General features: G+C 41.7%; 2 protein-coding genes and 2 long non-coding RNA genes across 6 annotated transcripts; 2 read left to right on the forward strand and 2 right to left on the reverse strand.

The window, feature by feature from the left end:
• Positions 1-1,741: 1,741 nt before the first annotated feature.
• Positions 1,742-4,369, reverse strand: LOC129409822 (immunoglobulin kappa light chain-like). Its single transcript, XM_055156607.1, has 5 exons — positions 4,322-4,369; positions 3,524-4,237; positions 3,348-3,449; positions 2,797-2,831; positions 1,742-2,727 (listed from the first exon to the last, which is right to left on the reverse strand). Exons 1-5 carry the CDS (start codon positions 4,365-4,367, stop codon positions 2,620-2,622), a joined length of 1,005 nt encoding a protein of 334 aa, XP_055012582.1. The 5' UTR covers positions 4,368-4,369; the 3' UTR covers positions 1,742-2,619.
• A 484-nt stretch (positions 4,370-4,853) lies between these two features.
• On the forward strand, positions 4,854-5,541 carry LOC129409823 (uncharacterized). Its single transcript, XR_008632600.1, has 3 exons — positions 4,854-5,054; positions 5,125-5,191; positions 5,267-5,541. It is a non-coding gene; the product is annotated as an uncharacterized LOC129409823 (long non-coding RNA).
• A 1,058-nt stretch (positions 5,542-6,599) lies between these two features.
• Positions 6,600-7,075, forward strand: LOC110162510 (uncharacterized). Its single transcript, XR_008632601.1, has 3 exons — positions 6,600-6,746; positions 6,816-6,882; positions 6,958-7,075. It is a non-coding gene; the product is annotated as an uncharacterized LOC110162510 (long non-coding RNA).
• Positions 7,076-7,080: 5 nt separating this feature from the next.
• On the reverse strand, positions 7,081-14,457 carry LOC110170130 (uncharacterized). Of its 3 annotated transcripts, XR_008632599.1 has the most exons (6): positions 14,402-14,457; positions 13,624-14,325; positions 11,952-12,077; positions 11,564-11,607; positions 11,196-11,473; positions 9,146-9,259 (listed from the first exon to the last, which is right to left on the reverse strand). XR_008632599.1 is itself a non-coding variant. In XM_055156605.1 (5 exons), exons 1-5 carry the CDS (start codon positions 14,454-14,456, stop codon positions 9,171-9,173), a joined length of 1,011 nt encoding a protein of 336 aa, XP_055012580.1. In that variant the 5' UTR covers position 14,457; the 3' UTR covers positions 7,081-9,170. The 3 variants fall into 3 exon arrangements, 2 of the variants coding, with proteins under 2 accessions (XP_055012580.1, XP_055012579.1); XM_055156605.1 differs by lacking the exon at positions 11,196-11,473 and having other exon boundaries at positions 7,081-9,259; positions 11,569-11,607; XM_055156604.1 differs by lacking the exon at positions 11,196-11,473 and having other exon boundaries at positions 7,081-9,259.
• Positions 14,458-14,698: the final 241 nt, after the last annotated feature.

The following is a 14,698-nucleotide window of genomic DNA, read 5'->3' on the forward strand; positions in this document are numbered from 1 at the left end:
CCATATCACTTTTATTTCTGGTTCTGATATTGACATATTTTAGTTATGGAATTTGGACATCGTAATTGTGTGGTTGTTGGATCCTAACACTGGAAAATGGCTCGAGAAATCTGCTTCTGAAGTTTGCGAACTCCATAAATGCAAAAGGGAATCAGATGTGTGTGAGTGCAAACCTCTGTTCAAACTTTTTCCCTTACTAACGGAATTGAAAAATATTGAAAGGCGAAGGACGGGAAGGACCAAAAAGGAAAACTTTGGCTGCCTAAATCATCCTGAGTTTGCAGTGAACAGTGGAGCGCCATTAAATCGGGATCCCGTTTGTTAAGCGAGAGGTACAGAAGACAAACAGACTGAGCTGCACTTTCTTGTTCTTGTGGTTTTACAGCAACATCACGTCTTGGTCTCTTTACAGTGGAAGGTGTTTCTTGGTGAACAGCTGGTGCCTTTCGCCTTAGAGTTGATTTGTTGAATTCGTAACCAAGGCTGAGCACTCCACATACAAAATGTTCACTGCAAACTCGGGATGATTTAGGCAGCCAAAGGTTTCCTTTTTGGTTCTTCCTGTGGATCAATCCTGCCCATCGCTTTCACTATTTTTCAATTCCATTAGGAAGGGAAACTGTTTGAATGGAGGTTTGCAGTCACACACATCTGATTCCCTTTTGCAGTTATTTTGTTTACTATTTGTAATTGACTGAGTGAGAACTAATTTTAACAACAAACTAACACAGAGAAGAAAAATAACCAAGGCTGCGATTTGTTTAAAATGGTTTAAACTGACAGTGTGCATTTACACTTTGAAATGATGCATAATTGAAATAAAAAATTGCACTACAATAAAAATAATGATTAAATCTCTCACTTGTGTTGCCTGCTCTGCCTCTGTGCTGTTTCTTGTGTTGGTTCAGCATTTGTAGCTGAAAAGAAAACTATTTGATTCTTTTAAAACCTGAGATCCAGGTTAAGGAGCCGACTCGTATTGCTGGTCACACATTATTTATTTCATTCATATAACTTACAAAACACAACAAAGGTGTCATAAAGTTAAACTGACCATAAAAAATGAAATGAAAAGTAGAACAGAGAAATGCAGTCATAATGTTGTAATAATAACCATCATTAAAATCATAAAAATATTGTATTAAAAGGCCCTAAAGAACAAGGTATAAGACATAAACACACAATAAAACATCATAACACAACTCACACTATAAAATGGCTTGATAGGAAAACATATTGCAGATATAAAATGATGCAAATTACACAAATGCAACTCAAGCGTTTTACAGCAGCAAAGAAGATAGATCAGTTTAAATGACAACCATAGACTGTATAAAGAAGCGGACTACAGGAGTGTGATGTCACCCATTGGCCCAAGTGTTCGGCTCCAGTCAAATGAAGCTCATTAAGGCAGAAAACGGGAAAATAGCACTAGGATCAGTAAAGCCAGTTAATATGAACGTTTTAAGACCAAAATGATGTGATTTTTTAATAGAAAGTGATTGGAGTCGATGGAGCCAGAAGCACGGCTGTGGGAGTTAGTTATGACCCTGTCACACCTTGACACGACTGATGTTTTTTTATTTATTTTTTTTATTTGGCTGTATATAGAGTATTCGTATTCAGTTGGGCGTATACATAATGTATCAGTAACTTATATAGAACGTTTTGAGAACTTACATATAACTTATACCAACTAATCCTTGGCATGTTTCCAGCATCCACAACCTATACCCGGCAGTTTAACTTATGCACAGCGCATGGCAGTATATAAAAAGGCTGCTGCTCGATGATTCATAACTGCTTTCATAACTTCATAACTCCCGATTCATGGTGTCACCCAGTTCCTTCTTCACCGTTAATCTCTTCTTCTCCTGGCCATACTGGCACACAACTGGCACAGTGTCAAATCAGTGAGATCATGCTGATGTTGGAGGACAGCTACTATGTCTTCTCGTGTCAGCCTTGCCAGACGATATGTGTAGCGGTTGTTACCACCTGATCTGCTAACCATTAATCTGGAGGAGTACTGACGGTTTCCTCCCCAATGTTATAAACTAATTTCCCTAAACACTGCCAATACGCCATTATACAGTAGCTACAAGTTAGAAACACGTTCAGTAAGTTCTGTTGGCGTCTGGAACATGTCAAATACATCTGCATACGTCAATATGTGTTTTAGGTAAGTTGGATATAAGTTACACACAGGTTCAAAACACGTTACTTATGGGCATGGGTATGCGAGACATTATCTCAGTGTATTTGGACTTCTGACTAACTTACAATTAATGTGTGTGAACGTGTGTCAATGTTCGGATAACTTACCTACAACTTATGGCCCACCTATGCAGGACGTATAAGCACACACTGACATATGGCGAGAAATTTTAAGCATGCTCAAAATTTTCCGATGACCTTGCCGTACGTCGCCGTATGCCAGCGTGCTTCAGCGTGCTCAGAATTTATACTAAACTTACCTAGAACTTACCCGACATACACCAGGGTATTTGCCAAATTTTTCATGTTGGCATACGCTGGCTAAATCGTCAAGGTGTGACAGCTCCTTTCATATACAGTCTATGATGGCAACATATCTGTAAATATATTTTTTTTTCCCTTTTACTTCTTGCCACAGAAGTAGACACATTGAGTCCATGTGTCAGGTGTGTGTCTGCTCCTTCTGTTCATCTGTTCTGTGGTCTTGTACTGGACAAGTTTGGAGAAATCCTGGAAAGTGAAAACAATATAAGACCGGTGAAAATGTAAATTAAGAGATCACAGTAAACACGCTCATACCTCAGTCTTTATTGTAGAATTTCTCATGCATGTGTCTGCAAAAGAAAAGAAGTGTTCAATTTAATCTTGTTTTTCCTCCTCGGAGTGTATAAATTAAAGAATCTGTGACACAATCTAATCCCACTGTGCACATAATCCTACCTTCTACCTGCATTATCACTTTGATTGCTGTATTTTTTTGTTGGTGTGAATAATTGTGTGCACCGCAGTTACAATTGTCCAACTAAGGCCGTCCTGACCAAAACTAACTCAACATGTGGAGATTGGTCCCTGGGTCCAACTCCTGACAGGCGGCATTGAAGGATGGGTCAAATGCAGAAGACACATTTTCCCTTCTGGGACAAAAAAGTCTAACCTAAGCCTCTTTAGTGTAATTGTGTATTGGATAGTAACTACTGAACAAACCCATAAGTGTTTTGACATATTCTTGTGTAACATTACCAACCTTACACTATTTATATTCTCGACCCCTTAATACTCAGTATAATATACCATATTTATATACCAATAGTACCATATTTTTAGATTGAACAGTATCATGAGTTATTTACCTGTCTTGCTTTGGACGCAGAAGCAAAATGTGAGTAAAACGACCAGGCTGGTGCTGAATATGGAAACTCCACTCAGAACATAAACCATACTGTCTGAGACACCTACAAATGAACAATTTACAACAAAATGAAAAACAAAAAAACACTGTATTTGATATAAATATGATATAACTCACTTTTTACTGTGATCCTGGTCCCGTTCCCAAACAGGACTTGTCCACAGGCGGCCACAGCGCAGTAGTAGGTCCCAGTCTGCTCTGAGTTCACATTGTGTATGGGGAGGCTGTACACACAGGAGTTGGTTGCACTTTTTTCATCATTCTTACACCCATCACCCACACGACCTCCTCCATGACTGTACAGGACTCCTGCTGCAGACTCTTCAGACTGTTTGAACCAGTGAACCCTGTGCTGTCCTTCACACCTCTCAGTCTGGACACTACAGTTTAGAGTCACATTATTTCCTGGTTCTGTTTCCTCATGTGGAGACTGACGGACTTCAACTGTTGGGCTCAAACTCTTCACAATCACAGTGACACTTTCCTGGAACTCACTTTGGTGTAAAAAGGATCGCACACAGTGATAAACAGCAGAATCAGAGATGTTTATGTTGTTGATGTGTAAGTTATTTTTGTCATTGTCATTATCCAGCTGGAAACGATTGTCACTGAGAAATTCTCCATAAAATTCACTCTTTTGGTCATATTTATAGTATGAACAGATGACCATTGGCTTCATGCCCAATTTTTGTTTGTACCAGTTAAGTCTAGCTCCATCCTTAACATTTTTTGCAGAACGACAAGGTAGGGTGATGTTATCTCCAACAGACGCTAAGAGGAAACTGCCTTGTTCTTGTTGATTTACAGACAATGGCAGGTCAGACATCGACGCTAAAAAGACAAATGAAAACAAAACTTTCAAAGCGTTCTAGAGTGACAGGAACATATTTGGATTAATAGTACAATTCTGCTTACCTGAACTGACCAGCGCAAGAGTAAAGAGAGTCTGAACAGAGAACATCATTGAAGATTGTGCAGAACAGTAAAAGGTGTGAATGTGGTCACTGCTTTTTCAAGTCTAGTCTTGCATTTGATTGGCTGAGGGTGACAGATGCAAAAAAGTGCAAGATTACCCGTTTCCTTGTAAACTGAACAAATGTGCTGTCTGCACTGTAGTCTGATACGGTCATGGTGTTGTGGGTAAACTTGTGCTCTCTGTCAAAATGAAAAGGTGAGATAAGATGTGGTGATCATGTTCATGTCATCCACACTGCTGGTTCTAATATATGAACTATATACAAGTCTGAACAATGTACAGCACACTAGTATCTCATTTACATGTCTTCTATGTTTTCTTTTTGTGAATAATAATAATAATAATAATAATAATAATAATAATAATAATAATAATAATAAAAAATAATGCATCTTTATTTAAAAAGCACTTTTATAAACAAGGTTTACAAAGTGCTATACAAGTGTGATAGTATCGGGTTTATGGGTCACAAACCCGCCTATAAAAGGGGCACTATGCGCTACGCTCGCCCCTCCCTCCTGAACGCCGACCGCTGACGTTGCACGCTGGCGGAGCCAAGCTGTCATGGCCGCAAGACGCGAGGCCCCGAGTGGACCACGTTTAGGCGCACTAAGTTTACTGTTGCAAGGTGTTCAGCGCAGTAATTGCGGAGAGTGTGCGGGCATCGTGGGGGTAAGTGGGGAAATCGTCTTGCTGGCTCAGTAACGCCGTGTGTGAGGTTAACGCAGGTTGTGTTTTTTAGCTTTTGTGTCTCGGCGCTGGGCGGTCCTCTGCGTGTTTGGGTGGCGTGCCGCGGTGAATTCTACACGGTATGTCGCTATGGTTTATTTTGTGTTCCTCTTTGTCGTGTGTATTGTACGTTAAATGTAACATGTTATATTTAGGCTCCTGCTGGCGGGAAGCCTCCCCTTTTCTTTCTATTTTCTTTCTCCGTGTACCTGGTCTGTTCTGTGGTCGTGGCCCTTGGTGAAAGGACTCGCTCTCTGAAGTCTTCGTCTTGGGGGAAGAGCTACTGCGAGGCGCAATATTGACTGTGATAATGGTCCTAAGGTAACTCCAAGCAACGAGGCCATGCGACCCAATGAACGCACAGGACTGGTGGAGGATATTTGTTATTAACCCTTTGCAAAAATGGATAATAAATTCAATGTAAAGTATATTCAAGTCTCACGCCATATTCAGTCAACGAACCTGTGTGTCTATAGTGGGTGGGGAAAAACACTGTGTCCTGGCATTACCAGGTGGCGTTGTTGGCAACTTTACTACCTTGAAGTACATGTACAAATATGCTGCTCTGCTACATTTGGCGTTGTCGGCAGGATGACTGAATTATGGCAGACTAATGTACTTCTCTGTGTGTGGTGACATAGAGGAATTAAGATTACATTGTGTGTATATATAATGGTGCTGCTAAGGCTGTGCGTACAGGATATCGTAGGCTATGACCCCCCCTGTGTTTAATGCATTCATGTGAAGTTTCTAGTGTGGTTTGCATTTTTATTTTGTGTGTAGTTTTATGTTGGAATGCATATTTTGTTCTGTGCTTGGTACAGGTGGACTTAGGCAAAATGTTATTTCTGTGACGGCTACAGGGCACACTGAAAATGTATGCAATGTTTTCTTTTTACCTCTTGTCTGTATTTGTATGTAGATGGTGGAATTGCGACTGATACTGTTTCAAAGAGATAAAGGGGAGGCTTCTGCGAAAGCTCGACGTCCGGGGTAGGATTTTCAGGTGTGGTGGGGGGCATAGTGGGGCTGCTCTCATCGCAGGCCCCAGGGGTCTAGGTGTCATGGCGGCGTACTTGTTGAAAATGACTGGTGTAGGCTCGTGGGAGAGTAGCTGGTTTAAAAGTACGTGGGCCCCAAGTAACTCTTAAGCCTTTAGGGCATTTCCTTTTAATCGTGGACTTTTGGAATGATCGCGGTCGAGTGCGCCGCTGCAACAGTACGGCAATTTTGTTTTAAATAGCGTTACCGTTTTACGAGTTGCGTCATGCCGAATATTCGGGGACGGAAGGTGATGCATCTAGGGTAAAACAGAGAGGGTTTTGATATGATTACCACGCCTGTCTGGGAATGACTGGTTCTTAAAATTTCCATCGTCGGGTCGCCGATGCAATTTGGGGGGGCAAATGTGATAGTATCGGGTTTATGGGTCACAAACCCGCCTATAAAAGGGGCACTATGCGCTACGCTCGCCCTCCCTCCTGAACGCCGACCGCTGACGTTGCACGCTGGCGGAGCCAAGCTGTCATGGCCGCAAGACGCGAGGCCCCGAGTGGACCACGTTTAGGCGCACTAAGTTTACTGTTGCAAGGTGTTCAGCGCAGTAATTGCGGAGAGTGTGCGGGCATCGTGGGGGTAAGTGGGGAAATCGTCTTGCTGGCTCAGTAACGCCGTGTGTGAGGTTAACGCAGGTTGTGTTTTTAGCTTTTGTGTCTCGGCGCTGGGCGGTCCTCTGCGTGTTTGGGTGGCGTGCCGCGGTGAATTCTACACGGTATGTCGCTATGGTTTATTTTGTGTTCCTCTTTGTCGTGTGTATTGTACGTTAAATGTAACATGTTATATTTAGGCTCCTGCTGGCGGGAAGCCTCCCCTTTTCTTTCTATTTTCTTTCTCCGTGTACCTGGTCTGTTCTGTGGTCGTGGCCCTTGGTGAAAGGACTCGCTCTCTGAAGTCTTCGTCTTGGGGAAGAGCTACTGCGAGGCGCAATATTGACTGTGATAATGGTCCTAAGGTAACTCCAAGCAACGAGGCCATGCGACCCAATGAACGCACAGGACTGGTGGAGGATATTTGTTATTAACCCTTTGCAAAAATGGATAATAAATTCAATGTAAAGTATATTCAAGTCTCACGCCATATTCAGTCAACGAACCTGTGTGTCTATAGTGGGTGGGGAAAAACACTGTGTCCTGGCATTACCAGGTGGCGTTGTTGGCAACTTTACTACCTTGAAGTACATGTACAAATATGCTGCTCTGCTACACAAGCAACAATGAACAATACAAAAATAATAAAAACAGGACACAGAAAGCACAAAAACAGATAATAATGAAAACAATCCAATAAATTATAATAAATAAATAAACAGAAACAGAATAAAAAGAAAAGGAAAGCCAACCGATGTGTGTGTTTTAAGAGGTGATTAAAAAAATTATAGTGATGGTGTGAGTCTTATTTCCTCAGGCAGGTCGTTCCAAAACCGAGGCCCAGACTGAAAAGGCTCCTGAGGAGACTTGGATGGAGTTAAAATGTCTGAAATGTAACAGAAGACTGTTCCATTTGTAGCATTTGTTAAGACTTATTATTTAAGGTTTTCTGTCAAGCCACTTTTATAGTCATATTTTAACAAGGACAGTTGTTATTCATGGGAATCGTTTGCATTCCAAATGTCACGTTTGTGGTTTTAATCCAAAAACTTTCATTTTTGTAAAGCCCAAAAGGACATGTCGCCTCTTAGGGCTCAACAAGATCATTTCACTAGCTGGGACCACACCAACAACGACGTGCAAAGAAGTTTACTGATAATGTATGAAGCGGTGCGGAGATGGCTGGGTGGTGGAGATGGTGAGACTCTAGGTGGGGGCGTCTCAGTCTTTAACTGGCCCAGCCAGAACGGGACCCCCCCTGTAGGGGTCTTCTGACTGAAAGACAAAATAGAGATGGGAGGGTGGGGTCGAGTTCGCCGAGACAAACTGGGATGATGGGAAAGGCTGCTACATATGGGCTTCTGGGAAATTCGAGGTGTGGTCGAGGTGAGTTGTGGTTCACTGGTGAGAGGAGAGGACGGCTGAGGCCTGGTCCTGCTCCTGAATCTCACTTCATCATATTAACTACATTTGTTTAACCAATAAATGTGAAAATCAAACAGTGTAACAGTCAGTGGTCAATAACAGAGAGACACACCTTCTTCTTTTCCTTCTCAGCAAGAAAACAACTCTAAAAAAATAATCTTGGCAGAAATGTGACATCTCTAGAATGCTAACAGTGCACTTCCTGATTACCAGACAATAAAACACTTCATAATTAGATGCAGAGAAACCTATTTTAATCTGTTTAAATATGTATTGTGAACATTTTCAGTTGGGGTCCATCACCTGCTCGTTTCTATGGAGATGTCACTGATCTGCCTGGAATGTTCCACAGTGTGACATTAAACAGCTCTACTTTACATTTATTCAATTACAGGTGGTTTTATTGGTCGAAAATGAAAAAAAGCGGGGTCACCTCTCCACAGATCTGACCTGTTACTTGGTCTTTTTTGCTCTCCATGATGATAGAAAGCTTTAATGCCATACTGTGAAACAATAACATCTTTGTGGAGACAAGCATTTGACTGACCCTCCACCAGAAAAGTGACACAGTGCATCTTTAAACAGTAAAGCTGTAGTGGGGCGACACATTTAGATCAAATCTATTGAAAACAAAAATCGGTGTGTTTACAAAACCCCAGAATCTCGTCCTGGGCTGGTACTGACAAAAACACACTGAACATAGAAGGAGAAACGGATTCCAAACCATTTTTAGAGGATGACTGAGAGATGTGTCAAAACTTTTGTCTTTACAGATTTGTTACATTCTCATATCCATTTTCTGGAATTCAGCATTTCATGTTATAAGTCTGAATAATTAAAGGCTCCGTTTGGACAAATGTTTGTACAGATGCAAGTGCACAGGAGCAGCAAAGTTCCCTGTTCTCTACGTAACAGTAAGTATGTGAAACCAGCACACTTAAACCATGTCCATGTTCAGTGGTGTGGGAGAACATCAGAGTACACACAGTCAGTGTGAGCAGTGACTCTCTGTCTTCTGGACGGAGGCTGGACTCTCAGAGCAGCGTAATGGAGGGAGTCCACGTCCTGCTCCTGACCCTGCAACAGCAAGAACATGTTCACTCCAGTGGTTTGTAAACATATTTGGCGTAACATGGCAACATGATAACAAGATTACAGGATCAGGTTAAGTTGAAATCATTGGGGAGTGGAGGATTGGCCAATCAGAAATGGGACAAACGTTGCAACAATCTTGTTTTCAGTACAAATACCACCGATGACTGTATGGTGAGATACCGACCAACTCTAGTAAATTATGTTCAGAAAATGAATTTTGTCTTGTTTTTATAGCAAACTTTACATTTTCTTCCAGTAGGACAAACAGTGTCTTGCTCATTTCCCTGACATGTTTGGTGATAGGACTGCCGCCTTGATCAGAGGTGTGTCTGTCTGCTGTGACGTGTCTTATCAGCTGTTGTGACGGTGTGAGCCAAAGTGAACGGCCCCTTGTCTCTGCTGATGGTCCGGTTACAATCTAACACTCACACAGTGTTAAAGAGATCACCAAACAGAAAAGACTCACCTTTAAATCACTCTGTCAAGTGGAGAGCTGCAGTGGAGCTGCAGTGGAGGTAAGTTTAGAGGCAAGTTTATGGATCACGGCGGGTTTACACTGACTGTGGTGTTGTATTTACAGATTTACACAAACACAAACTACGACAGCTGCAGGATTTGACCCAAACCTCAGTCACACTCACAGTCAGAGGCCAGTGTGGCAGGTGCAGAGGTCAGTGTGGCAGGTGCAGAGGTCAGTGTGGCAGGTGCAGAGGTCAGTGTGGCAGGTGCAGAGGTCAGTGTGGCAGGTGCAGAGGTCAGAGGTCAGTGTGTCAGGGCACACTGGTTTTATTGACTTTCTAAGTGTTGTGGGACCTGCATGAGTCCTGAAGCTCACTACACTTACAGACAGAGAACATCGGGCGTCACTGTCACAGGACTTGATGAGATGAGTCTGTGACACTTGGAGCTCGGTACCTGCTCCAGACCCACGATTTAACATATGGGAAAGGCCTGGTGACCACTCTTACTCCAACAAACAAGTGCCTGGGCTCAGTGATGTGTTGGGGAGCGTGTTCCAGACTCAAGTGCACAGAGATATACTGTTACTCTATACAAATAACAGAAAATGTCCATATCATATGTGGAGAGGCTGTTGGAAACAAGAAGCGGAACAGAGGACCATCAACAGAGTGGAGGGGGTGTTTACCTCCGCGTCCACATGAGGTGGTACGAGTGTTCAGTCTGACAGATGTGACAGATCTGTCGACACACTGAACACACACAAGCACAAGAGACGAGTCACAGCAGTCACCTCTGATGAAGACACAAGTCCTACTGCCCAAACACGTCAGGGAAATAAGTCACTTTTAACACTACTGTACCAAGCGCCCTTATTACTCACAGAGTACGTGCTGGCATAAAAAAGGACAAGGGCAATGTGGTATAAGAGTTACAAATCTTTATTTAATCTTCTAAACATTTAAAACACAATTTCATTTTCTGGTTCCCTTCTTGATACAATTACACACCACTCAACCGTCATAAACGTAGGATTTAACCCAAACACTGGTTAAACAGTACATTTACAAGAAGTTAAAGTGCTAATGCTCCGTAAACCTGGATAATGTGAATGGATACTTAAAGTGCGTGTGCCGAGGTGTCTGAGGTCGGCTTCGTTACGATAAAGGGCATAAAATTCAAGCTGGTGAAAGTGCTCGTGTTGAGGAGGCCTATTTGGGCTAAAGTGACTTGTGCCAACCCTGAGACCAAACCTCGCACTGCACTGACCACCTGACCAAATACTGCACTTCCCTCCAAGACCTCGGCTACTGTTATTCAATTAAAACCAACACTAAGAATAAGGATAAAGAATAAAGAGAAGAATAATGCAGCAGTGGCAATTTGTTACACAGGGAAAAATAAATTAGCTTCAGATAGAGCGACCACCACCCCAGGTATCCAACAAAAGAGCATGTACCGTAAATTTAGAAGGGTGCACTCTACATGGGGCTCGGAGCTCGTTACGAGCGGCCGCCGGCACCACCGCCTACTCCAGACAACCTTTAAAATGTAGTCAGACACATCGCATTAAGGCAAATTCTATAAGAAATATTGAAAGAACAACTCCGGCACTTACACACGCTGCCTTCACAAGCCACCGAAAGCCCCCACTGCCCCACTACGGCGTGCGCAGCCTTTTCTAATCCCGTAATCAGTGACGCCGGGAGCCACGCACAGCGACGCACAGGTGGACGCCTTCACGGACGCACCACAGTCAGAATAGTCTAAACACCCGGTTATACTACTTTTTGTTAACTCTGTAAAATGGTTTGTGTCTCGACTCACCTCACCCTTAGCAGTTGAAGATGATCCAGATCGCCATTTGAGTTCTGAAATATAAAGTGTTTTACAAATAAATGTCCCAGCTTTTTTGAACAGATGACACATTTTGAGATTTGCAACACATATTAGAAAAATGAATCAGGAAGGAACATGAGGGGAGGAAAATAATGAATCACCCTGAAGTAAACCAAAGACAGACTGAGAATAAGCCAAAGATGTACATTTTGTCTTCTTATGTACTTGAACTTCTTGGATTCTTTTTAAAGACAATACAATAAAGTGTATTTACCTTGTTGACATGTTTCTGACATGACTGAGAATCTGATCGCAAAGTTACTGGAATCACCAACACTATACATGAAAATAATGACATAATATTTATTGGAATTACCTGTGGAGGAGCTGCAGTATTTCCTCTTCGTTCTCCACAAGGTTAAAGCCAGAAACAGAACCAGGACAGAGGAGAACACCAACGCTCCACTCAGGATGTAGATTATGGATGAATTATCTCCTCTCGCTACAAAAACACAAGACATTTGAGCGTCTGAGGAAGACAGTTTAGTCCTTCTACACTGGAGCTGTAAACTTTTGGATGATATTTAGTTTCTAGTTTGATAGAAGAAGAAGAAGTGATCAGAACCAGTCCAGGAAAAATGGATCACAATTCCTTGATTAGTGCAGGAAGAGTCAAAGCGGTGGGTCCATGAGTCATTTGTAAAATACATTTTGTATGTGTCAAATGTGAGAAGAGCCCTTGTTTTTTACTCTGTTTGTATTTTAGCTCACAAGCTGAGTTAAAAATGCCTTACAGTTTGCCCTTTTCAATACGACCAGGCGGGATACCCAGAACAGGAGCATTTTTATGACACGCCTAAATAGTACATATACTTTGAGCTGAGCTAAAAATATCAAGGCCTCTTATTTTCAAGTTGTTCGCAAAATTGGAAGTTCGTATAAAAATTTATGTCTTTATGAACTTTGAGGTGAAAATTTGGAAAATACCCTCCAAGATCTGTGGTACACTGAAAACACTACCTGAACATGGATTTTCTGACTAGAGGGTCTTCTGATGATAAGGCTGAACCCAGTCGCAGTCTGAAAGACTTTGTTTTACTCTCGTTTTTTACAGTCAACTACAGGACGTGGCAGTGGTCAGACCAGAGGGACTAATCTCGCCAGATCCTCACGGACCTTCAAACAATGACCGCAGCACCCGACCCATTTTAATTCAGATTTTCACCAAACTGGATTTTTTAAAATATTATTTTTATTACATTGGGGTTTTTTTAGGATTCTTTTATCCATTTTATACTCATTTTAAATTTTTATTTTAATATTGTGCTTCACCAAATAAACTGTTAACTGACTGCATCTGCTCATCTTTTCCAAACAGTTTGGTAGAACCAAAGAATCTGACATGTGTTTTATCCTCACTGTCTTGAAATATATTGGAGTAAACAGTGTCCACATTTGAAAAAATGAAGTTAAAGATGCAGTAAAAGAAAATCACGAGGCCACCAGTGAGTGTAGCACCAGTGAACTTTGGATTTGGTCATGTGGTTGGACTGCACGTTTAGAATAGAGTAAAACTAAACAAACTCTAATAATATTAATCCCACATTGAAGAAATAGCAGCGAAGCAACAGGAAAGTACAAAAACAAAAGCAGAATACCCAAAAAGGAAAACACACAAGGTGAAAAAGGATTCATAATAGACTAGTTTAACCAAATTACACAGAAGGAAACAAATTTGCTGAGGATATTTATTCGTTTTCAATCGCCTTAGATGTGTTTTTTCTAATAGGGTCTGCCACCTGCCAGGAAAAGTTACAGGTCAGATCTGTGGAGAAGTGAGACCATTCACAGAAATAATGTATGTTTTTGCACTAATTTTGAAAAATAAAAATTGTACTGTAATTGAATAAATACAAGATATATTTGTTTAAGGCCTTAATATGGAGAATCCAAGGTGATCACAGAGGCAAGCAGATGACAGATCGTCCACCAGAAAAGTTACACAGTGCACCTTTAAGATTATTTCCCATATTACAGATGTAACTCACCTTTTATTGTCATCTGGGTCCCCTCTCCAAACAGGACTTGTCCACAGGCGGCCACAGCGCAGTAGTAGGTCCCAGTCTGCTCTGAGTTCACATTGTGTATGGGGAGGCTGTACACACAGGAGTTGGTTGGACTTTTTCCATTGTTCTTGCACCCATCACCCACACGACCTCCTCCATGACTGTACAGGACTCCTGCTGCAGACTCTTCAGACTGTTTGAACCAGTGAACCCTGTGCTGTCCTTCACACCTCTCAGTCTGGACACTACAGTTTAGAGTCACATTATTTCCTGGTTCTGTTTCCTCATGTGGAGACTGACGGACTTTAACTGTTGGGCTCAAACTCTTCACAATCACAGTGACACTTTTTATGACGTCTAGATCGTGTAGAAAACAACTTATGCACAGGTAAACTGCTGAGTCGGACATTTGTACATGTTTTATATTTAGGGTATTATTTTCATGTTCAGTATCCAGTGTGAATCGACGTTTTTTGTTGAATTCTCCGTGTAAATTTTTAATCTGCTTATATTTAGAGAAAGAAGAAATGCGCTCTATTTCACTGCCTAAACTTTGCTTGTACCAGTAAAGTGCAGCATCGAGCACTGACTTGTCTGACTTGTCTTTATTGGAGCAGGGTAAGGTGATGTTATCTCCTACAGTAGCTAAGAGGAAATGGTTTGTTTCATGAAAATTCATCTGAGCTGAAGAGATAAAAGAGAAAGTACGTTTTAGTCTATGAAACAGAAAAACAAGAAACATACAAAAAGAAATGCTCACCTTTGTTGGCCGACACAAGACTTAGGACGAACAGAACTGTAGATGGTTGGATCATCTTGAGAATCAGATGCACAGTGGAAACTATTGATACCACCTCTGCTCTAAAGTGTCAAGCTTGAATTTGATTGGCTTGTGAAAAAGTTGCCTAGGAAGATACAGTGTGACCTCATCGCGGTGTCGCAAGTCAAAGATTTCACAAATGCACCTTGAAAGTTTGTTGGGTTTCTTTCATCTTTGGTGGAAACTTAAGATTTAACATGCGTTGGTGTTACTTCAGTGTGAGTGAGGAGCAGAAGA

Source organism: Boleophthalmus pectinirostris, unplaced genomic scaffold, assembly GCF_026225935.1.
Source record: "Boleophthalmus pectinirostris isolate CB_2022bp ecotype Guang Dong unplaced genomic scaffold, ASM2622593v1 HiC_scaffold_20, whole genome shotgun sequence".
Taxonomy (NCBI): Eukaryota; Metazoa; Chordata; class Actinopteri; order Gobiiformes; family Gobiidae; genus Boleophthalmus; species Boleophthalmus pectinirostris.